Below are 25,554 nucleotides of genomic sequence, written 5' to 3'. Positions count from 1 at the left end.
CATTCAACAATGGCATTTACATTTGAAACATTTGAAAATGAAAATCGACCCAAAATCAATGTTCATAAAATCGATTACAAAAGTCCACATTTAGTTTTCACCACTGACACAAGTCGACTTCAACTCTTCAAAATTAAAAGTCGACTAATCGATTAATGAAAGTCGACTTACGTATCCCTACTGTCTACTGTGTAATTTGATTAATGTGATTATCGGAGTGGTGTAAAGGAATTAAAGTCAGAAAAAATTGTAAAATATCGAAAAACATAGGAAAATTCTCGCGTTGTAAAATATATATTATGTGATTTTGGCAATCGGTATCTCGAAAATTATGAATTAAAGTCAGTGCAAGTGATTCCATTTCATTAAAGCAAAAAACAAATTAAAGGGTGTCGTCTTTTTTCACTGCAAAATAATTTTCTGCGGCCGCTTGTAACTCACCACTTGTATGTTGTGTTGTTTGTTGTTGTGTTGAGTTGTTTGTTGGTCTCTCTCTCGGGCTCTCTTTGTGTTGGCTGTCAGAATTTTTTTCAGTAGTTTATCGATTCGTGATAACACATAAAATACATTTTTTCTGCTGCTCCAACCTCCAACTACACAATTGCCATTGAATGTTTTAGGAAAAAATTGGATATTTCATTTGTTTAAAGCGCAAACAATAGAAAAAGAAGACAAGGATACAAAAAATGAACATCGATTTTGTAAAATTGTGTGGCAAACATACGCCGATCTATGAGGCCTACTACAAACAGGTATAGTTTTTAGACCAAATTGGAACGGAAGTTCCTAGGAGAAAAAATTGGTTTGGATTCACAATGATGTGTACTTGTTACAGATGGATCCCAAGGGAACTGGGACCATTGAGGCAATGGCTGCAGCCAAATTTCTCAAAAAGTCAGGCCTTAGTGATGTGGTGCTCAGTCGGGTCTGGGATTTGTCAGATCCCAATGGCAAGGGATATTTGGACAAGCCAGGTTTCTTTGTGGCCTTAAAATTGGTGTCATTGGCTCAGGCTGGCCATGTCTACAACATGAACAACATTTACATGGATACGGAGAAACCACCAAAAGTTGTAAGTATACCGAGTACGGCTCTGCCACAAGAAGTTACACAATCGAAAAAGGACATATCGTTGTCATGTCTGTGTGTGTGACTTATGAAAAGGACACACATTGTGCGTAATTGATAGTTGACTATTATGGAAATTTGCAAAATGCCGATGGTGCAGTATTTCGAAGCAAAAATGTGATTAAATGCAATAATCATTTTAATCTGTCATTTTCTTGATTTGAAATTGCTTCAATGTGCAATTTCGAAATAACAGTGTAGTATATTAGTTATCAGAAAAATTGCAATGTAATGTATTGTTATACCATTGAGTTGAGTTGCATTTTAGTGTGGATTTTTTTAAACATTTGTAATTAATTACTCAAAGTTGGAATAACTTTAAATAAGGGGCGTGGTCTTATTGATGACCTAAAAATGATTCGAAATATCATATGTAGGTTATAGTATGAGCGGGACAAATTCGACTTTTTCATAGGAAAATATTTCTTGTAATTACCTTTTTTTCCAAACATCCAAATTTCACATCTGAAAAAAGGTGTTTTAAAATTATAACGCTCTAATATGTATAACAAGACTAAGGGAAACATTTCAAACTTATCCGAGAGGTGTCCCTGAATGAAACCTGTTCCGATATTTGTGAATTTATACTACGGCGGGTATAATAATTTTGTCATTCCGTTTGTAACTCCTCAAGAATTTCACTTTTTACCCTTTCATCCAAAAGAATTGAAATAAAAGCCTAAAATTCTGAACATATTTTTTTTTGTCAGTAGGTAGGTCAAGTTTTGTAACTGGACCATGTTCATACACTTTTTCCTGTGTGTCTCATATTCTTCGATAGTCTTATGATTTTATTTGTGATCTTCGCAATGAATTGCAACTACTGTAGCATATTTACAGGTCCTAGTTTTCCTGTAGCCACCATAAATCGGTACATCCCGGTACTCCCTATCTGGATAATTTTAGTAACATTTTCTCACGAAATTGTTTTAAATTTGGTATTTAGAGTTTGGTTCTAGCTTGTGTGGCAGTACTTTGTCCATATAAGCCTACATTTTCCTATAGCCCCGGATATTCAGTATTTAAACAACTTTAGCTACATTTTCTAAAGGGATCTATCTCAAATGAGAGAACATTGTCTACGTAGGTCCACATTGTCCTATGTACAGTATTCGGTATTTTCACGGTTTTTTGCATGTTACTTGCAATGTGTACCTGTTCCAGTTTCGGTTTAGCTCCTATATAACGGCACTATACATTTTATGATATTTAAATTCCAGTTTAAAATGGAACATTATTTAAATATTGAATTCCTATATTTTTCTCCCAAAAATCTACACTTTCCGAAATCTTGACCTTGATACTTTCGGCAGTTATTACTTGTTACCGTACTGATGACCATACATTCAACTTTAATTACACTTTGGACATATATCGGTACTTCCTAATTGGTGGATTTCGAAAATTCATATAATTTTCCACGAATTTGAATGTGGTACTAGAATTGGTTCCAATACAAGCATAGTAATATCCATTATAAATATCAACCTTTTTTTTAATTTTTTGCATATATTTTATAAACTGTTATCGTATTCGCACTAGCTTCTGTATAACTACATTAAAATTAAATTTTTAAATAGATCTTATAAACGTTATTAATTTGCATTTGTTTTATATGATCAGGGTGATTTACCAAAGATAATGCCACCACGTGTACCACCATCTCCGGTTGTAACTGCTGGTGCCGTCCCCGCCGCTGCACCGACGGGTGATTGGTCAATTCGTGTCATTGATCGTCTCAAATATGAACAACTATTTGAATCACTAAAACCTGTTGGTGGAATGTTACCCGGCAATAAGGTTAAAGGAGTATTATTGGATTCCAAACTTCCTATGGACACATTAGGAAAAATTTGGGATTTAGCTGATCAAGATAAGGATGGCAATTTGGATAAACATGAATTCATTGTTGCCATGCACTTAGTTTATAAGACTTTGGAAAAACGTACGGTGCCCGATGTTTTGCCACCAGAGTTGCGAAAACCAGGCGTACCACCACCAAAACCGGCACCACCTGTTATAGCTGGTGGTGCTACTATGCCTCGTGCACCATCGAATGATGGGTTCGGTGATGGTGGCTTTGTAGCAAACTTTCCCAAAGACATTGCTCCACCACCGGCCATACCCATACCACCAGCCATACAGCGTGTTCCACCCGTTGGCGGTCCAGCCACTGTTGGCCCGTTAATTTCTACAGATCCTTTAATACCCATCGGTGCTCCACCATCGGTTACTGCCAATGCTGATTGGGTTGTGGGTGCAGAAGAATTTAAACGTTTTGAAGTAATGTTTCGGGAAGCTGATCGCGATAAGGATGGTCTAGTGTCTGGTTTGGAGGTAAAGAATGTCTTCTTGCAATCGGGAGTGCCACAAAAAATGTTGGCACATATTTGGTATGAATGCCTTTTGTTGATATAGCGAATGTTATTAAATAATTTATTTTCTTCAGGGCCCTTTGCGATACCAATCAATCGGGAAAATTGACATTGGAACAATTTGCCTTGGCTATGTGGATGGTAGAACGCAAACAAAAAGGTATTGATCCACCTCAGGTATTGACGGCCAATATGGTACCACCATCTATGCGGGGCATTGTATCCGGAGTAGATATCCAACCACAGGTAAGCACTAATCCAGTTGAATGCTCTGAGTGATTTCAAATTACATTATTCAATAGGAACCAAAACCGACATATACTAATCCTGAATTGGAAATGATTTCAAAAGAAATCGAAGAGCTGGCGAAAGAACGAAGAGCTTTAGAAACTGAAATTGCTCAAAAGGAAGCTGATATACGCATTAAAAATGGCGAAGTTAGAAGTTTACAGGTTAGTAATTTATAAAAAAATACTTATTTACAATTTATTTCATTAAATTAAATTATACTACGTACAAGATTAGGCCCTCTGGTAGCCAAGACCTTGTGTGCAAGTTAATATTGTAAATACTATTATAATTAGGAAATAAGTTCATGCGATAGTAAGATATGCAAATCCAAATTCCATGCAGGTGGTGTTTTTTTTTGTTGGAAAATTCAATAAATTTTTCAATGCATAGCCCAACTGCGGACAGAGGATATTCCGCTAAGATATGTGAAACAGACAAACAAGAACCACATAAATAATATAGTAATAATCCTGTATGGGTCTAAGAAAGGCACTCAAATCATCTAAAGCAAGAATCATATTGATTTATAGAAATCTTTGGACTAGTTATGTACAAATATATCACGAAAGGTTGTCACGCAAAGTAAATTGATAGCAAAATGACATTTCATTAGAAGTTTTTTGTTGGCTACTTCTGTCTTTAGTTGTCTATAAAAACACTAAATTTTTTACACCTACAAGTCTCCTTTGTTGTCAGCCAACAACTACATTGTTAAATTGATTCCTTCCTTTTATAAAGAATTGATTGTTTCTAGATACCTTCTTTAGGTCTTTTATAATGACTTCGGAATAAGTTGTCTATAAATATTTCTTCCCGTGGAATACAGCAAAATTTTGAATATTCACTTCTGATACTCTGTTACAATATTTTTCTTTTACAGAGCGAATTGGACACTCTTTCGGCCACGCTAAAACAATTGGAAAACCAACGCGGCGAAGCCCAAAAACGTTTGGACGACCTTAAAGCCCAAGTAAGTTTTAACATTGTATTATTTGAAAACATCTAAACAAGTTTGTTGAGTTTTAATTGTTTTATTTGATTACTTTTGCTAATTTTGTTTTGTTTATTTTTAATATTTAAAACTTGGTTTATATCAATCTGCCCATTCCTCTTAAAACAACATCATCATTCGATCTCCTCCCAAACTGGGAAAATTAAATTTCAAATAAAAAAATACAAAACGCATTTCACTGAAACCCTCCCCCAAATACATTTACATAGAGCCTAGAGTATGAGAAGTCACTGCAAATCATAAATCTCGAAATTCCTAAAATGAGAAATCAGGTTGGTTTTGTTATTCCTTTGAAAAATTTGTGTTGTGTTTTTCTTTTTTAGTTTTGTTTTGTCTTAAAAAGTTTTGTGTTGCTTTCCCTATTATTTAGTCATTTTTTTACATTTTCTGTTTTGTATCTTAAAATTCATAATTTGTTCTTTATGGTATACCAAAGGTATACAAGTGTGTTAAATTTTAATAAATACTTTTTTGTATTAACCTCTGTTGTTGTAAACCCATTACATACTGCTTTAACGAAACGTCGAAAAATAAGAAATCTTGTGCATGTGTCTCTGCTCTTGTCTAGCTAGCTAAACCAACAACTAATGTTAAATGCGACAATACCATCTCTTCGTTTACCATTCATTTGCAGTGCTCAAACATTAATCCCTTATTATTCTTAATTCCAATTCTATTTTAGGTCAACAAGATTCGTGAACAATGCCAGAAACAAGAGGAAACTATCAACGAACAAGAGGGTGAACTAAATGCCAAACGTTCAGAGTTGCAAAAACTCAAAGATGAGGAGAACTCACTGCAAAAGGAATACGATGAAAATAATCGTGAATTACAAAAGCTTACCAATCATTTGCAGAATACACAATTACAAATTAGTTCGGTTAGTATCTTCTTTGTAATTTTTTCAACATTTAGGCAGATAATTGATTGCGTTTTACTTCCCATTACAGATAAGATCTATGGTCACACAACTGATGGAAACCCAACGTCAAATGACTGATGCTCTACTTATGTGTCGTGCTGCCATTGATGCTGAAAATGCTGAATTAGTTTCCGAATATCAATTGAAAATCGAACCTGACTTCAGTGATGCCCGCATTCAGTTGGAGAAAGAAATTGAAATCCCCAAAGATGATCCATTTAACGATACCACCACCGCAGCAATGAACAACAAAAATAATGGTTTTGCAAGCAATGGCTTTGATAGTGATCCATTTACCGGTAGTACAACAACTGCAGCACCGGCAAAGGGTGGCTTTGATGATAGTTTTAATACAGGATTTGATGCCAATTTCGATGCATTTGCCAGCAGCAATACTAGCGGATTTGGTGGCGATGCATTTGGCGGTAGTGCTTTTGCAAACAAACCGGCAGAGGTATGTGGAAATTGAGAATTTCGAATGTTTTTATAATAAAATATATTTTTCTATTAAAATAGCCCGCGAAGGATAACTTTGACAACGATCCATTTGCTGCCCTACATGCCCCTACAGGACAGGGCCAAGTTTTAAGTCCAAATACACAGACACAACAGCAAAACCTAACCACTGCTAAATCAGGACCTCCACCAAGACCAGAATCACCTAGTCCAGCTTTACCTCCAAAGAAATCAAAGGTGCCCCCACCAAGGCCAGCTCCCCCAAGACCTTTGCAGGTAAGAATGCAAAAACAAATCCACGATGAAAAATATTTTTGTTTAACTGTCATATCTTAATTGTATTAAGTGTTGTAAAGAAAGTGTTTCCCAAAGTGAAAATATGCTCAATATAGGTCATTTATCCTTAGCTTTAGTTTTCAACTGAATTGCTTAATTTGGCATGTTCATGTTCACCAAATGCTCTCCCTTTTGAAGATTAATAATACAGATGAATAATATAATGTTGCTCCTCGATATCACATATGTACATCTTTGTAAACTATTTTAAAAATATTACCTTCAGTTTGGTTTGGTATATTCCTGAGGTAACCTTTTTGATAGCATTTTAATATTTACATCTCAGTTCCATGTTCCCTTATTTACTGAACGAGTTCGGGTTGACGCCTATTCCAATATCGTCTATTTATACCCTACACCACAAGGTGGTCAGGGTATTATGTCTTTGTGCATTTGTTTGTAACAGGCAGAAGGAAACGAGATAGACCCATAGTTCCTTTTGATGATCTGCATAAAATCACATTCTGAGTCGATTTATGCATGTCCGTCCGTCCGTCTGTCCGTCCGTCCGTCTGTCCGTCCGTCCGTCTGTCCATGTATTTTTGTAAACAAAGTACAGGTCACATTTATTGCCCGATCCAGATGAAATTTTGCACAGATCATTTGTTTGGCCCAAGGACGAACCCTATTGAAATTGGAAATAATCGGTCAAAATTTAGATATAGCTCCCATATATATCTTCGTCCGATTTGCTTTTTATTGTGCACCAAACGTGTAATATCAGCCCGAATTGTATGGAATTTTGCATATACACCCAAATTAGGTCTGAAAATATGTATGCCAAATTTGATCGAAATCGGTTCAGATATAGCTATAGCTCCCATATATATTGTTCTTCCGATTTGTTATTTTTGTCCACCGCCGCCGTAATATGCACTCTGTAACAACAATATTTGGGGAAATATATCAAATGCAGCTCAGAAATACATTTGCTAAATTTTATCGAGATCGGTTCAGATTTGGATATAGCTCCCATATATAACTTCGTCCGATTTACTTTTTATTGTGCACCAAACGTCTAATATTTGTCCAAATGGGATGGAATTTGGCACTTACGACCGAATTGGGTCTAGAAGTTAGTATGTCAAATTTGGTGAAGATCGGTTCAGATATAGCTATAGCTCCCATATATACTGTTCATCCGATTTGTCATATTTGTTACCCACAGCCGTAGTATGCACTCCGTAACAACGATATTCAGGGAAATATATCAAATACAGCTCAGAAATATCTTTGCCAAATTTTATCGAGATCGGTTCAGATTTATATCCAAGTCTTCCATATATCCCATATATAGCTTTATCCGATTTCAAATTAATTGTGCACCAAATGGGCAATACAAGTCCGAATTTAAGAGATACAAATGCTTTGGCATATTTAGCCCTTTGAACTTTAAATTATAATTATAATCATAGCGTTTATGATTGAATTCTCCCATAAAAACTTTTATTGTTATGTGGAGGTCTACTAAATTAGCAAAGTGGTGTAGGGTATCATAAAGTCGGCCCCGCCCGACTTTAAGACTTTCTTTACTGGTTTTTAAATATTATTAACCAATTCATTACTTCATATGTTAACTAAGCGTCTATTCATTTTGGATCGCTAGAAATTTGTTGTATATTCCCTAAATCTCATTAGTTAGATTCTAGAATTAATTCGTTTCCAAGTCTTTTTGGGCAATTTCGATTTATTGCAGTTGCCGAATGCCCGGTTGTTGTTGTTGTTTGTACATTATGTTCGTCCCAATTTAAGAAGATAGAAGAATAGAATAGAGAGAAGAGAAGGAAATGAATAGCGGATAGTGAAAAAGTTAGAATCTAAATAAAGAGTAGAGAAGTTAGTAGCTTTGCATCCACGGTGTATCAGTGTGTCGTGTGTGTCGTCCATTTTAGTCTTCTAGCTATCTGAAGAATGACTGCTGGCTCGATGTCGGAGAGGGAGGACAAGTCTGGCAGAATTTGCTTACCCTGTAGCCTCTGCCTCACTCATATAAGAGTTGGGCAGTGGCAGAGTAAGTGCCCCACCGTCTCAGTTCCGTCCACTTCCTGACAAAGCCTGCAGTATTCAGTGTCGTCACCTCCCATTTGGATGTCATGGCCTTTATGTTGCAGTGTCCTGTAATTAGGCCCACCACAAGCTTCAAGTCCAGCTTCGTCATGGATAGTGAGTTACCTTGATCTCCTTTCGGAGTTCACCGACCAAATCATTTTGGAGACATTACATCCTCTTCCAGTTAGCCAGCTCTGTTAAAATTTCCAAGATAATGCTTATGCAGTACTTGGAAGAAGTGACATAAGGGTGTCTTCGCTGAGCTCTTAATCTCTAGATCTACTGACACAGATCCGCGTCTGGCCAATTCATTGCCAGATATGTTGCAGTGCCCATGGACCCAACATAGTTTGACAAACGATTTACATTTTCCAGAGCATTCCTGCATTTCAGAACTGCCATAGATTTGGTTGTAAATGAATTTAGAGCCTTCAGGGCCGCTTGACTATCGACATATAGAGTCACCGGTCTGTTTAGTTCATTGATTCTGTTTGTCAATAGCTCTATGGCCTTCCTGACATCAAAGATTTCTGCCTGAAAAACTCTAAAGTCGTCGTTTAGTTTGAAGGATCGTTGGATACTTAGACTTAATAGACCCCAGTTCTCGTTCCACTTTCCATATTTGGGTGGAGTGTCGGGGGTCCAGATGTCTCTGTTAGGTATATGGATATCAAGTAGTTCAAAACTGTGCCTAAGTGATATATAATCGCTAGCTATGGCCTGATTTCCTTTGCTTTCCACAAACTTCAAAATGACGGAGTGTCCAAAGGACTGATTCCGCCATTGTCCCAGTTCATTGAGTCAGAGGGCACACCTAGCAGCTTGTTCCTCTATAAATAGACCTTACGGTTCTAAATTGAGTAGGGTGTCTAGTGCGGATTGGGGTGTGCTCCTAAACGCGCCTCTAATTAGTAGCGATGTAACTTTTTGGACTTTATCAATGCTTTTACTGAAGGTGGTTTTCCCCAAGGAGTGCCAGCAAACGAGCCCCTATAGGTTAGAATTGGTCGGACGACTGACTCATATAACCATTTGATTATGTAAGGCTTGAGTCCCCAGCTTTTTCCTATGGAGTTTTTGCAGAAATAAAGTTCAATCAAACCCTGCTTCGCTCCTCGATGTTCCTCTTCCAGCTTAGTTTCTGGTCTAGGATGGTACCAAGATATTTTGCTTCCAAAGAGAGGCTTAGCATAACACCATCAAGTATTGGTAGTGGAAAGTCTGGAATTTTCCGCTTCCTTGTCAGCTCGTACTCTGCTCAGTTTTTGATGGGTTCACGCCAAGTCCATTGCAGCGTGCCCATCTGGAGAGTTTAACTAGAGATCCCTGCATAAGATCTGAGAAAGTTTGCGGGAATTTCCCAGCAATCAGCAAGACCACATCATCGGCGTAATCCACGACCTTTGTCCTGTCGTGTTCCAGTTCGATTTGAATTTCATGCTTGGATAGAATGTTTAATATTTAATTAATTTTTTTTACTATGAACTGAAGATTTTCTAATAAGTATTTCAACATCCACAAAAGGCTGCATTTAACGTTATATGTTTATTATCGAAATATGTTGAAGAGTTACGCAAATGTCGGCCCTCCATACAATAGATTGAAGGCGACATGAACGTAACCTACCTTATTTATGATTTAAATATTAATTACCCTAAATTTGTATTTTTTTTGCACTAGGCTCCTAATCGCCCAGCTCAGCCGGAGGGCTTTGGTTCGACTGCAGGCTCAGGAGGTTTTGCTGATTTTGCCGATTTTGATACTAAGGTTGGTAATTTTTCAGTACGTTGGGATCGGTGGTAATGCATGCACACCGCTTATTACATTTATCGTTTATAGTTGTTGAGCAGTAATTTACAAATATTTTGTTTTTAATTTTTTAAGGTTATTTTTTTTTTAATTTTAAATAATTACTGTTTTTATTTTGGCCTTTTTGTTGACTAATGTTACTAATAAATTTTATGTTCGTTATATCCTTCATTCAATGATGGCTTTAAAAAAAACATTTATCATTCATTCTGTTTTCTTTATTTCGGTATTTATTTTCTAAACTAAACAAAAATATTCATGAGTTTTATTTTCAAGCTAACGAAAGATCTGCTTTCAGATCTTTTGAATATTTTCTCTTGCTATCCAATTCCCGCTCTTCTCTTTTCAATCAAACCCCCCAAATACTTTTGAGAAGACCTCAATAAACTAACTAACCGTATGCTTTTCATATCTTTTCTCTTGCAACAATTTTCTATTTTCAGTGAACGCCATAAAGAAAAAGTATCATTAAACCAAAAAAACTCACATCTCATTGTCGCGTATCTAATCTAGTTTAATTTTCCTTTATATAGAATAATTATTAACAATTTATTAACACACTCAAACACTTAACATACATATATACCCGATGACATACATAAGAAATGAAAAAAAAAGAAAACGTTAATGGAAAATTAACCCTTGAACAAACAAAGAAATTATATCTATTATAAATGTTACAAATGTTTTTCTCTTGATTTTTCACAAACAAAAAAAAAAAAATCACAATTTACCAAACGATGTATGTATTTCAATTGATAAGCAAATCCAAACGTACATACATTCTTAGTATAAATTAAATCAAACTCCTAGTCATTACTATATATAATAATTGTAGCTCCTCGTGTTCGTTTCACATAAATTGCAAATACGCAAAACTAGACTTATAACTGATTATTTAGCAGAGAATTAAATACATTAGTAAGTCAATCCAGGCAATGCAATTTTTTGCATCATTAATTGCTTTATATATTAAAGCCGTATAGCTCAGAAATCGTTTTTATTCCAGTTAGAAAAGTTTCGCCTGGAAATTCTGAACAGATCTGTTTCTTTCACTTCGACATCACTGCAATCAGATGACTCTTTTCATACCGTTTACTTATGTCGTTTTTAAACTTGCTCTATCATTAAAGGGGATTACTCTCAATTTGGCTAGTTTTAAAGAATATTACTATATTTCTACTCATCAATAGATGGGTTGGGATATGTCCTGACAAATTAATACTCTCTTGGTTTTTTAAGTCGATATTGAATTTTTAGAGCAGGTTTAATTCCGGATGCACTTTGCCTTCCATTTTTAGGGTGACATTCATAACCTGGTGTTCCATTCCATGATTTTACTATTTGCTTTAGTTCTATCCGATCCGATCCGATTTAATTCCTCAAAGGTACTTGTCGATACGAGTAATTATTGAGTTTTAATTTATAAACCTATTTTAGTAAACAAAATGTCCAGAATGCAAGCAACGGTTGGGTTAAAATGCCATTCCAAAGGTTTGATTAAGTTTTCATAGCACATGTCGTACTAATAGTCGTTGGAGAGATATATAGATAGAGAGAGAATTAAGAAAAATGGCCATGACTTGCTGTCATAACGTTGTACCAATTTAGTCTTGGGCCAATTCAATGACAATCGTCATTTCCCCATAAATTCAAATCTTGGATCCTTTGCCTTTTCCTAATGAAAAATTGAGCTTAATTAATCCATAAATTTCAATGAGAGCTGAGGTGGTTCTGGATTTTATAGCTTTAAGGGCCGCCTAGCTATCGACATATATATTGTCACTGGTCCTGTCATATCCCCATAAAGAAAAAAATTCATTTGTCATTTCATAATGACAACTTCTTTGATAAGAGACTTTTTGAAGCAGCTGACAAAATAGTTTATTGGTGGTATGAAAGTTTCATCAATTGATAGATCAATTGACTGGAAATCGCCACTTTATTCTCCACCATTTTGCTGTGCTATGGATCTATACAAAAGCTTAATTAATCAACGTATTGCAATGAGGGTTTTCTTGCAGTCTTGGGTGGTTCTGAATTTGATTGCTTTAAGCGCCGCCAGACTATCGACATATATAGCCACTGGTTCTGTTATGTTATTGTATAGTTCTTTTACTGATTCGGCTATCTTCTTGATTACAAGAATCACTGAAACCCCCGCCCATCCAGAGGTGGTTCACCACCAGCCCAGGCGTCCCTTTCAGTTATCGTAACGTCAATGTGGTTGAAGTCGAAAAAGGCGATTCTTCATCCTTAGATAACCTGCAATAGTTAAAAGCGTCCCTCCCCATGTTTTTCATATTAGAAATAAGAAGTCGACATGCAGACAAAGAGAGAGGGGCGCCGACTCAAAACGAAAAAATTCTCATAAAATATTGTAAAATTAATCGGGTTTCTCTAAGGATTCTCTCCATGTCCTGACGTTGTTTCGGAAAAACGAGATGTTAGTCAAAGTTTAAAAACAAACAAAAAAATACAAGCCGAAATATCCCATATGTTTCTTATGTTTAATTGTTCTGGATTGGACTAAAAAGTTTCAAAACCGGTGAACATACATTAAATTTGGTAAGGTTGATGTTTAGAATCTAATTTAAAAAACTCACAATCTGCAGATTAGTTTTACCATTTATTTATGACATTCACAAATTCTCTAATCATCCCCGGGTCTTAAGCTTAAAACAGGTTGCATGACATATATGCTCTGTTCCGGAACCTGCAAGAATCTACTAGTTTTGCATTTTTTAAGATTTCATAAAGGGATAATCGGCTATCGTAGCGTTTTTTTTACATTCTTGCAGTTCTGAAACGGACTAATAATGTTGTTTAGTGTATGTAATTCTCTGTTATTTGTCATTTATTTAAAATTTGGCCAATTCAGCAATAATTAATTTTGTTTAAACAAAAGTGACTTAACAATATTTAGTACATTTACTAATAATATAAAAAATAAACAATACTATTGCAAAGAAATTAAAAAAAAAAAAAACAAAATGCAATATATTAGCCTTTACATACATCAAAAATGAAATACAATATGAAATCCTAATACATACTCACTATCCTCGGCTATCTCCCTAAACACTTAACGAAAACATAAGCATACATAACTATATCAATTATTAGTCTTCGTGTACCTTAACCTATGAAACGTTCGTTATATAGTATATTTTCGATAATGGGAATTGTTAACAATCAAAATGCCTGGTACATACAAAAGAATATTTTGTTAGATTTTGCACAGGTTCTGTTACAGTTAGTTTTGTAAATTTCAATGATTTCAGTGATTCGAATCAAGTGTCAAAATGCATTCTCGTTGCTCGCATGTATCTAGGTGAAATGATATAATGAGAGATTAACAGTGTGCTTATGTGTGTTCGAAAGAATATTAATGGTGAAGAAAAACACAAATTCAATGTGTGTTTTTCAAATTTTTGATTTTTATTCAAATTATAAAGATTCCAACCAAAACGCGGATGGGATTTCGCATTCATTTTCTTTCGACATACATAAACAGGTCCTAAGTATGTTTACCGCATTATTGAAATTATACTGTACTCTAATACTTTAACCAAAGTTTCCTTTCATTATCTGTTTATATTTGACGAAAAAACAAACAATTATCAAAACCTAACTAATCAAAAAAAAAAGTGTATGCAATAGGAATGTTAGAAAAATTATTAAACATGCTGAACAAATACTGCTAATTTGAACCATCCATCCAAAATATAACAACAAGAATAACATAACAACATCTAGTCAAATTTATTTTCGTTTGTGTTAAATTGTTTTGTGAATTAATCTATATCTGGAAAGCATTTTCAATTAATTACACTACAAGTTATTTGAAGTTCTAAACAAATTACCTTTTATATTGTTAGCCAAAATTGTTTTCATTCTCATTACAAAATGTCTAATAAGTTCCATTCATCTCTCGTATTGTAAAATTCCATACGTATATAAAATGTGCGACTCCTTTTACTCGCATGTACATGACCAATTTGTGGAAAAATTTTACTAGCAATAATGGGCCAGCAATAGTCATGTTTTCAAAGAACCTGGATTGAAATGTTTGTGAATTCCATAGTGGAATTTATATAGATGGATCACGGGCCAATCTGTGTTCATGCTCGGAAAGCAACTAAAATTTGAATTAATCTATTGAAAATTCAATTTCTAATCCAAAAAAAAAAAAAAAAAAAAAAAAATACGGACACAATACTAAAAAAATAGGCTTAAAACCGGTATTGTTGTTTTATAAAGACTATACATTCGAAAATATATTATGCAACAACAAAATAGCTACGCTAAAAACACATTTTAAGGTTAAAGTCTTACTTCATATTCGAGTATGCAAAATTCTCCTATAAAGCATCAGTTTACAGAGTGAGATAGAAATCTGCAACAAAGTCGAACGACATAACTTTTACATTTTTTTTTTTGAATTTGAGCCGGAAATAGCATTAAATTTTAGAATAAGTTTAGATTTGTTCGAATTTGGCACGAATTATGGCCTTCAAACGGCCAATGAAACCGTCACACGATGCCCGAATGTTGCTGGGTAGGGTTTTTTTACCCATTCCCGGCAAAGCGCTTGCTTGAGGTGATCGACACTTTTGTTGTTGTTGTAGCAGCTCATACATCTGTGTTCGTTCGGTGTCCATTTTCTTGACTCCATTCAATCAGGTTCTGCCTCTAAGTCCAAAAAGGATGCAACCTGTATGGGTTATGTCCCTAACGAGACTGGAGTTAGGTGAGCAGGCTTGGCTGGGCAGCGAAATAGGTGCAGCGTGTCATGTGAGCCTGTGGCACAAGCTGGGCAGATGTTCTGCACGTCGCTGCTAATCCGGTCCCAGTAGGAATTTAGGCGGCTGCACCATCCGGATCGTAATTGAGCCAAAACTACTCGGGTTTGTCGGGGTAGATCTCGTTCTTCAGCTGCGACTCTATGTCCTTCAATGGCTTCTGAGACCGCATTAGAGTGAATACTATCCAGTCTCGCTTGATAGCCTGTCGATCTAGAGGATCTCTCTTATACCTCTGTACCTCTCTCTCTAGATCGTGAAGGTCTTTCCTTACGTGCCTGGGTGGAGGTTGCCTATCCACAAGATGGTGATTCGGATGGCTTTGTCTGAAATACTTAAGCAGGTATTGCATTGACAGCATTTTGTTATGCTGTCGCACGGGTAAGACCTTCGCCTCCTCATATAAGTGATCGTCAGGTGTCATGAGAAGGCACCCTGTTGCGGTTATAAGGGCGGCATTCTGGCAGGACTGAAGATTCTTCCACTAGCACTGACGCTGGCGCACCACACCGGAGCCGCATAGTTTACAGCATAATTGTTGTTGTTATAGCAGCTCATACAGCTGTGTTCGTTCTATTTCCATTTTCTGACATCATTCATTCACACTTTGGTATTTTTTATATTGGCACTTGCTTTTAAAAATACTCCATACACAATAGTCCAACGGATTGGTATCCGGAGATTTTGATGGCCATTGTGCGCTGGAAATGAAGTGGGGAACCTTTTTTTTTGGGTGGCGCGTGGTGAGTGCGATGGTGCTGAGTCCTGTTGGAATGTCCAAGGTCTGTGGCCAAAATCTTTGCTTGTCCAAGGCTTTAATACACCTCCAGAATATTTTCGCGATAATATTCGACATTTATTCTGAGTTCGGTTGCCACACGAAGGTGCACATTTTCAGATGACCTCCTTGGCAAGTAAACACGACCTTTTTGTTTGTTTACAAACTGCTGGCCAACAAAGGTTTTCTCATCGGAGAAAACCAAATTCGGCAGCTCACCGCTTTCGGCCAAGCGTAGCAACTCTTTAGCTCTTTTGAATCTATTTTCTTTCCGTTGCGAGGTAAGTTCTTGCACTTTTTGAAATTTCATGTCTCATATGTTTCAGTTACAAAAAAAAAAATCAAAAAATGTAACACTTTATCGGTATTTGCCAGTCTGTGAAAGTGGATTTCATAGTACTCGGTTTGTACACCAAACCCCCAAAAGAGTTTTAGGTTCACAGGTCAATCGTTGTCAAGTCCTTTTAATAACCTTGACCGTATACAAAAAGAACCCAATATTATATTTTGCTGAAAAATGTTCTACCCCGTAAGAATCCAAAATACAAATTTTCAGCTCTATTTTCAAAATCTATTACTGAAAAACTGAATTTTGTCAAGCAGTGTTACCAACGATTGGTCTCTTGGAACCGTATACGAAATTGCAATATTTTCCAAAGATGCTTTATACAAGACTTTAAAATCGTGTTTATGAAAAATTTAAAGGATATAATATTTTGTGTTGATTCTATTAATGATGTGATATTTCAACATATAGTACTATTCCGATGGTTCGCAAGAGACAAGGGACCAGACAGTGTATGTGATTTGTTACTTATTTTAATATGAATGCTACAATTTAAGAATAAATAATATTCATGGGACCAGATGTATAGATTTCATCTAGGGGGTGGGTATGCGTTTTCGGAATTCTACTGTTTATTTAGCTTGTTGATGATTTTGCCGGAATTCTTGGTCTTAATATTTCATCATAAAAATTCACAAACTACAATCTATCTGTTATATTGCTCAATCTCGGATGATTTCGATTTAGGGAGTTGAATTAAGAGTAACATTAAATCAAGTGATTGAAAATTGGCTATGAATTATTGAGGGTTTCGAATTATCACGGTACAATTTGGTGAATTCCACTGTAAAGCTTTGACTCATATAAATTGATATAGAGTTAAATAATAAAAATGGCTCATGGCCAAATGTTGATATGGGCTCTCTGCAACTTGCATGGTAGATTAATTCAGGTTGTCGCATCGACACAGCTGGTGGGACAAACTGATTTTGAAATTGAAAATTATGAATGAAAAATTATTGAAGTTTGTAAAAATTGTAGAAAAATACATATTATATCAACCACCGATTCGCGTCGTATAAGAAAACATATAAAAATCTACTTATTTTTGACAAAATATTTTTCAAATTTTGACATTTCAATGTTCACAAGCGTTGATGCATCTACCTATATTCTCCTACCATGGCAACTTGATGGATTTGAAGTGTTTAAAAATGTGTTTCTTGGTAGAAGAATATAGGTAGACGCATCGATAACAGCTGCTGGGACAATGAAGTGTCAAACCAATTTTGGAATTGAAAATGCTGAATGAAAAATTATTTATATGAAAACCTCCGAATGACGTCGTATAAGAAAACATATAAAAATTTACTTATACTTGAAAAGCCATTCACAATTTTTTTGACATATCAATGTTTCCAATCGTTGATGCGTCTACTACCTGTATTCTTCTGCCATGGTTTCTTTAAACTCCAACAATATGTTCACATGTGCATTTCATTACAGCTACTAAACTTGAATTTTGTAATGCTCACATACTTTCAGGCGCAATATAAAAAAAATCAACTGGAGTTATTATTATGATTATTGATTGATTGAATGTAATAGGGCTACGTAAATTGACTTTTGGCTTATCGATTTATCGAATTTTTAAGAAGATGGAAAGTTATGAAAATTCATAATGTAAATCGAATCTCTCGAGGGGAAATGGGAAAATCTACTATCAGAAGTGTATGCAATGGGTACAACTAGCCATTTATTTGGCCTTTGCATTCCTTGATGCCCGACATTGAATCACTATATCTTCAATTGCTGGCTTTCTGCTAGGGCAATAAACTCGACATTTCCCACCTTGGAAATTAATAAGCATTTCGTATTCCCAACCATGTCATGTACATACCCATATAAGGAAAAAAATAACAAATGAACAAAAAATATGAATAACAAACGCAAATATGGAAACTAAAAGATATTTGTAATTACAACACGCACCAATTCAACCAAAACTGGCGCTCGCACACGCCTACACTTAAGTTATCGCCCCATCGTTATCATTTAAAACAAGCAAAAACAAATTATGGAAAAAATATTTATCAATTGCAACCAAAGCTATAGTTAAATTATTAAACAAAAAAATGAAACAATAACATTCTGAAAATATTACATTATATACATATATGCATAAAATTACATTATTATATATAATAAATATAACAAACAAATTAATTTTTTCTCAATTTATATTTAAAACACAAATGAATGGAGAAAATATTTAAGCGATAACAAAGAAGAAGTGCATAGATCAATTGCATTAATAAACAATAAATAAAACAATTATGTATTGAAAGAATAAATGAAATGGGATTCTTTATTTTGGTCAAGGTTAATTTTTGGGAATTATTATTATTGTTTTTTTATTGCATTTATAGTATTAACATTCATTATGTATGATGTTTGTTTGTGTCATTAGTATGCTAAATTTCAATATGGGCTCATCGTGTGCAACCTTAATTTTTATAATATTTAAATTTACAAAAAGAAATTTATTTAAAAAAATGAGTTACTATCTACAATATGTCAATGTTTCAAATCTTGGGATTTTTTTTAAACTTGAGTGAATAATTTTTTCTACTCCACTTTTATTTAATACTATTTGAAATAGTTGCAAATTTTTTGAACAGTATCTATTTCTAAATGTATTAATGACCAGGTTTTGTGTACGGATTCCAAAGATAACTCAGAAGAAAAACACCCAATTCTTACAGGTTTTTCAAATGTTTGATTTTCATTTAATTTTAAAAATGTTCATAAAACTTGCGTTCTTCTTTCGAGTTTATTTTTGTATTGCCATACAGAAACATATCTTATGGTTTTTTTTATAAAATATTTTATTGGGACATTTGTTAATTTTTTATTGAAATAAATTGTTGAACTAACAACATAGGTTCAATATTTTATTTTAGGGTTGCACCAATCGAGTTCGTTATCTATTTTCTTTGTAAATTTGTTTTTAATTTGCATTTGTTTTATTTTTTGTTTCTAGAATATTTTTTATTTAAATTAAATTTTAATTTATATATTTTTCTTTTATTTTCTTTTTGTTTTTTTTTTTACAACCAAAAATCATTTATGAATCTCTAGGCACCCATTATACCACCGCCCCTGCCAACGATACCGTATAAATCAGCCACAAATCCCTTAAAGACAAAACCATCCAACACCAACTCATCGTCGTCGTCTTCGGTATCGACATCAAACCTATCATTATTTGAAAATTTTACACTTACACCAGCCACCAGCAATATCACAACCTCTTCATCCACTGCTACTACGAACAGTAATAACATTTCATCAAGCTCATCGATAACTTTAGGCTCGAATAATTCCAGCAGTACAACAAAACAGTTGGATGACTCATTTTCAGATTTATTCAAAAACGTTAACACCACTACAACCAGCACCACGAATATCATCACATCATCATCCATTGACACGGATACAAACAACACAAATATTACAGCCCTATCGTCACCATCATCAACATCGTTTGATGTCACAAATAGCAATAAATCATTAACACGTTCCCGTTCCAATACACCAAAGCAGCTGGCTGCGACCACATTGGGAACAAGTCTATTTGATGCGTTTTCTGCACCCGTAGCAACAAAAACAACAACGGATCATTTTAGTACGATTAAGTCGACATCTTCAATAATCAGTGGACCGACAGATTTCAATGATGATCCTTTCAAGGATTATCGCTATGAAGATCCATTTAATATTAAGGATCCCTTTGCCGATGACGATGATGAGTTTTCAACAGATCCGGAGAAAGTATTTAAGGATGAAATAAGCTCAGATGGTGAGTTTAAGAAAATATTTAATAAATCATGATTGATCACAACACAGAAACTACTAACCTTTTGCCACTTTTTTATGATTTGTAAATATTTTAATTCGGATTTTTGTTTAAGGTTTCCACATCATGTTAAAAACATATGTAAAGTGGTTTTTAAACCTTTTATGACTAACATTTTTGTAGCAGAAATAAAACATAACATAATATAGACTGCTTTTGGATAATTTGTATAAGATATTCTAGCCATTTGGATAGTGTAGATATGTTATTCGAGTTGTTTGGACGCGTTATCTGAGTTGTTTGGATAACATGGATAACGTAGGTACGTTATCCGAATGGTTTGGATAAAGTGGATACTCTATCCGGGTTGTTTGGATAACATGGATACGCTTTCCCTGTTGTTTAAATCAACTGCCTGGATAGAGGTGATATCGTAGATATGTTATCCGAGCTGTTTTGATAGCATGGATACGATTTCCAAACCGATGACGTGAAGATATTTTCCCAAGCTATTTGAATAAGGAATATACGTTATCCAAAAAGGATAGGGTGGATACAGTTTCCTGCCTGTTTGAATAATACGAGCATAATATTCAAGCTGTTCGTAGAACGTGGATAATTGTCCAAGCTGTCGTGAAAACGTTATCCGAACTATTTAGATAATGAATAACGTGAAGACATTATTCAAGCTATTTAAATAACATCCGTACTGTTTGGTAACTGGAATACGTAATACTTATTGTTCGGTTACAATGGTGTATCCATACGAATACATTATGGGATGGAACAATACATTGTGAATAATGAAACTCTGATCATTTTTTTAACATTACTAAGCCAACTCAAATGTTTTATACAATTTATCCATGCTATTTAATACTCCCTATTATTCTACTACTAATTTTTATATTGTTACTAACATTCTCCCAAACATCTCATTTTTAAATAAAAAAAATGTTTGCTTTTCACTTTTTCTAGACGACAAACACAGAACGAACACCACTAACAATACCACTCAAGATTCCATGCAAACCATATCAACATCAACCTCCAATATCTATAGCACGGCAAAATCAAATTCGACCGTTAGCAGTGACTTCCTCAATCAATTCGAATCTTTCAATCTTAATAACAATCCCAGTCCAGTGCCATCACATCATTCAAGTTCATCAAGTGCTTTTACAGGCATGGGTGCCATGGATGGTCCCATTAATAGCAAATCGAAAAGCAATACACCCATACCGACTGCAACCAATACCACCAACACCACAACATCAAACTCATCCAATCTATTTGATAATTTTGCTGATTTTGATGCATTCTCAACGAAATCGTCTACCTCAACAATGGAATCGAACAAAAAGACAACGACCCTGTCAGCATCATCGACTAAGATCAATAAACCCGATCCATTTTTAGATGCTTTTAATGATAATTTCGATACGCATTCGAACAAAAGTTACGACTCGAACAGTAATCCAAAGAAATCGACTGGAAAATCTATTAGCTCTTTGGATGCTTTTGACGATGCCTTCTCTGCACCGGAAACTACTAAGTCACGTCAATCACCATTTGATGCATTTGGTGGTGGCAGTTTTGCCAGTAGTAAAGGGGCCGGCGAACAAATTACAGCTGCGTCAATGTTTGATGCCTTCAATGATAACAACTTTGAAGATGATTTCTTCAAGAATTCCAATACTGCAGTCAAAGAAACAAATTTGAACAAAGGAAAATTACAAAACAAATCCCCAATATCATTTAACAACAACGACACTAACATTGACAACTTTGCAAAATTCGATGCTTTTTCCAATGACAATTTCAATAATTCGACAAACATCACAAACTTGAATAATAACAAACAAAAATACTCATTGCCATTATCTGCAGCAACAACAATACAATCGAAAACAGCATCATCATTAGGTTTATCTGCAATACCCAGAACTGAAAATTTACTAAAAGTACAAAACCAAACTTTACTCACAGCTGTGTCGAACACAGAAAAAGCCGCTGCTGCGGCTGCGGGTACCACCACATTAAATGAAAATGGTGCTAAACTACCGGAGAAATTCAGTGCAGACTATTCGAAACCGGAAACATTTGATGATGATCTGCAAGAGGCCATCAAGCGCAGCATGGTTGAACAGTAATTGAAATAATGTGTGGTTTGATGATGACCAATGGGCAATAAAAACCAGCAACCCCGGGTTAGAGGTTTTATGCCAAAGGCAAACTGACAAAAGTACATTACTTAGTAATAAATGCGAAAAAAAAAAAAAAACAAAAGAAACAAAATCTAGAGAGATAGAAACGAACTCTTTAACTTATATTCATACTTATATACATATACATTTCAAAGATATTATCTTTATATATTTATAAAAAAACAAAACTAATGTATAACGAAAGGAGTTGTTTGTTATTTTTGATATTGTGTTATGCTTATTTCTTATCAGATCCAGATATTTGTGTTTCCAAGTCATTCCAAATAAGTCAAATTATTTTGTTAATATGTATGTTATTACAAGTTCAATGGACATTATCAATGTAATTGTTATAATGGCATCTAATAATAATTTATTTGATCTCTAGTAAAAACAGCGAGTGAAAAATTGTTCTTGATCAAAAGCTTAGAAAAATTTTTCAAATGGTTCCATTATATAATATTCCAGGTGCCTTAAAAACTCTCTACATTTTAAATTGTGGTACAGTTTTTTTAATGATACTTGAATAAACAGGTTGCCACCGTTTAAGCCCGATAATATTTAAATAACACAGCAATTATTCTGGGAAGGCATCTAGGAAGAAATATTTAAAATAGGTCAGAGAGAAAATAAAGTTAAACATGGAAAGTACTCTAAGAGGTTTGGCTGTATAAAGTTTAATAAAGTGGTACCGTAACACTTTTATAGATAGGAGAAATAAATATAATAGGTGTTCCGTTGAGGGCTGAGTGGTGTTTGAGATCTTTTGGAAATATGTTTAGTCTATAATTTTTTTTTTCTACGGTCTTAACATATAAACCAGGGACCCTAGGCATCCAAGGATGTAAAATAAGTTTTTTTTCTGCAAAAGTCATTAATCGAATTAAAGCAATGAGGTGTTCCAAAAATGCCGAATAAGAAGTTTTTTAAATGTTGACACTAGCCACAAAGATCCACAGAATACACTTCCTTTTAAACATCTCAGTTTTTTTCTTCAAGAGAGTCTGAAAGTGTTGGAATATATTTTAAAATATGATCTTTACAAAGAATTCTATCCAGCAAATATTAAAAGAAAATGTATAACATTTTTAAAAACCTCCAAAAATGCCTTTAGGTTTTGCGGTTATGTCAAATGATTGGTATTTTTGTTGGTTTAGTGTTCATATGAATAAGGCTGTTGAAACTGGTCCATGTCGGCCCATATTAGAATATAACCCCTATTGTGGGGACGATTACCCACAGCCATACCTTTCAAAATATACCTGTTAATGTAGACCATTCAAATGGATATTAGATATGGAAAATCAAGTGACTATAAGTTGAGATTTCTAATACTATTTTTAATGTTGTTGAAAAATAAATTTTGATAAATTTTTTAACGAAAACTTATAAAATTTTAGTGTCCATCTATGGCAAGGCAAAGACATAAGGTTCTAAAATTTAACTTTAAATGTTTCTCAGAAACTGGTGCAATTCCTAGGATGTTTGCTATTAAAATTGCACCATATCGGATCACAAGTTTTATATAACATTTGTCAAGATTAGGCAAATGTGATTTGGAAATATTAATATTATATAATTTTTCATCAGGTAACATCTTCTAATTACTGTGAGGATATAACAATGAGACGATGGGACTTGAACGAATGTAAGAAAATTCCAAATATTAAAATTTAGAGAAGAGTTTTTGGAAAGAGTTCAAAAATCAATCCATTTGCATGTCATTATTTCAACTACTCTTCCAACATAAGCGTAAAGATATAGTACAATTTATATCATGTTATATTTAATTATAATAGCACATGAAATGGCATAGCCATATCAATAAATGCAACTCCTTTCGGCATACAGATACTACAAAACCAATGAAACAAATCAGATGTCTAAAATTCTTACTTAAAATGTGTATTTTTTCTTTTTTTTTTTTGTTCGATTATTATTTAATGTTTTTGTTTTTGTTATCATCATATTTACACGAAATCTCTGAAAATTATTTAATATTTTTGTTTTCTCTTTGGTAAAGCTTGTCGTTGTTCCCTTATTCCTTATCATCATTTATAATTCCATTTGAGAATAAATATTTCAATTTGTCTGTATGTATATACATAATACCACACAAATAAGTCAAAATTATGTATGTATATAAAACTGTATTTTATTCCATTATATTTTAATAATGATCCAAGTCATATGTTGTAAAGGATGTGGGGGAACAAATAAAGATATGGAATATATTATTGTGGAATGGATTCTATAAGATCTATAAAATTAATAATATTATTATTACAGTAATATGCTTAATATAATTATTTTATTGTTATGAACTCTAAATGTATTATTTACGATATTCGATCTATATACACACACGCATTATTTAAAACTTATACAATAAATAAACTATAATTAAAAATATATTTTTTATTTGATTATTGAGTTTTACTTCTTCCAAAGAAGGAATGGTAGGATTGAATATTTTTTAATCCTTATACTATATACAACTTCTCAAAAATGTACCATTTGGTATTATGTGAACTGTAAAAACTTAAAATTGGAAGGAGAATGAGTTTGATGTATAAAGAGGGTTTTGGAAATGTGTACTAGGTAGGGTAAGGTTAAAGGACGCACGATTGCCTTTTGGTAACCGCTCCACTGGTAGACCTGGTGGTCCACTGTGTTTATTCTAATGAAGAAAGTGGAAGAATGAAAAGAATGGTGGAAAAAAGTGAAGGTATTACTGATGGGAGATATAGTTATAAGGGTGATCCACGACTAGAAATCTTGTCGAGTCGTCTTTAGCCACTTAAGTCTTCTGGCTAATTGAAGAATTACTGTAGGGTCAGTGTTTGAGAACGAAGACAAATCATGTGACACTTGTTCCCCACCAAAATGAGTCTCACGTTAATGAATACTGGACAATGGCAGATCAAATGACCGATCGTCTCAATTACTTCTTCGTCTTGACAGATTTTACGTAGTCAAGATCATCTCTGTCCCATTTCTAGGTCATTGCCCTCAATTAGCAGTGACCTTTGATGATACCCACCACAAGTTTTAAATCAGGTTTCGACAATGACAGTAGAGAAATTGTCCTCTTCTCCGAGAGTGTGGGCCAGATTCTTTTGGAGATGCTGCATCCCCATTCGTTCGACATATGGTATAGGAGTCTAAGGCTTTCAGTGCCGCTTGACTATTGACGTATAAAGTTAACGGATTGCTAACCTCGTTTTTCCTCGTGACCAAA

The 25,554-nt window shown here is 34.3% G+C and overlaps 1 protein-coding gene across 5 annotated transcripts; it reads left to right on the top strand.

Annotated features, from left to right (window-relative positions):
- The first annotated feature begins 188 nt into the window (after positions 1-188).
- On the top strand, positions 189-24,725 carry LOC131803856 (epidermal growth factor receptor substrate 15-like 1). Of its 5 annotated transcripts, none has more exons than XM_059125632.1 (14): positions 189-446; positions 621-752; positions 836-1,072; positions 2,752-3,521; positions 3,578-3,749; positions 3,806-3,955; positions 4,675-4,764; positions 5,016-5,078; positions 5,489-5,686; positions 5,757-6,182; positions 6,245-6,460; positions 10,250-10,336; positions 19,389-20,109; positions 21,085-24,725. In XM_059125632.1, the coding sequence occupies exons 2-14, from the start codon at positions 687-689 to the stop codon at positions 22,257-22,259; spliced, it is 4,371 nt and encodes a 1,456-aa protein (XP_058981615.1). In that variant the 5' UTR covers positions 189-446; positions 621-686; the 3' UTR covers positions 22,260-24,725. The 5 variants fall into 5 exon arrangements, with proteins under 5 accessions (XP_058981615.1, XP_058981636.1, XP_058981613.1 ...); XM_059125641.1 differs by having other exon boundaries at positions 193-341; XM_059125653.1 differs by having other exon boundaries at positions 189-752; positions 19,854-20,109.
- Positions 24,726-25,554: the final 829 nt, after the last annotated feature.

Source organism: Musca domestica, unplaced genomic scaffold, assembly GCF_030504385.1.
Source record: "Musca domestica strain aabys unplaced genomic scaffold, Musca_domestica.polishedcontigs.V.1.1 10, whole genome shotgun sequence".
Lineage (NCBI taxonomy): Eukaryota > Metazoa > Arthropoda > Insecta > Diptera > Muscidae > Musca > Musca domestica.
The sequence above is the reverse complement of the archived record's forward strand: the minus strand, read 5'-3'. Positions and strand labels throughout refer to the sequence as shown.

Excerpts from the sequence above, each read along its gene's own strand:
- LOC131803856 (XM_059125632.1), top strand. The coding sequence starts at position 687 with ATGAACATCGATTTTGTAAAATTGTGTGGCAAACATACGCCGATCTAT. Across the intron at positions 5,687-5,756 it reads CACAATTACAAATTAGTTCG|ATAAGATCTATGGTCACACA; the intron begins GTTAGTATCTTC and ends TTCCCATTACAG. Across the intron at positions 6,183-6,244 it reads TTGCAAACAAACCGGCAGAG|CCCGCGAAGGATAACTTTGA; the intron begins GTATGTGGAAAT and ends CTATTAAAATAG.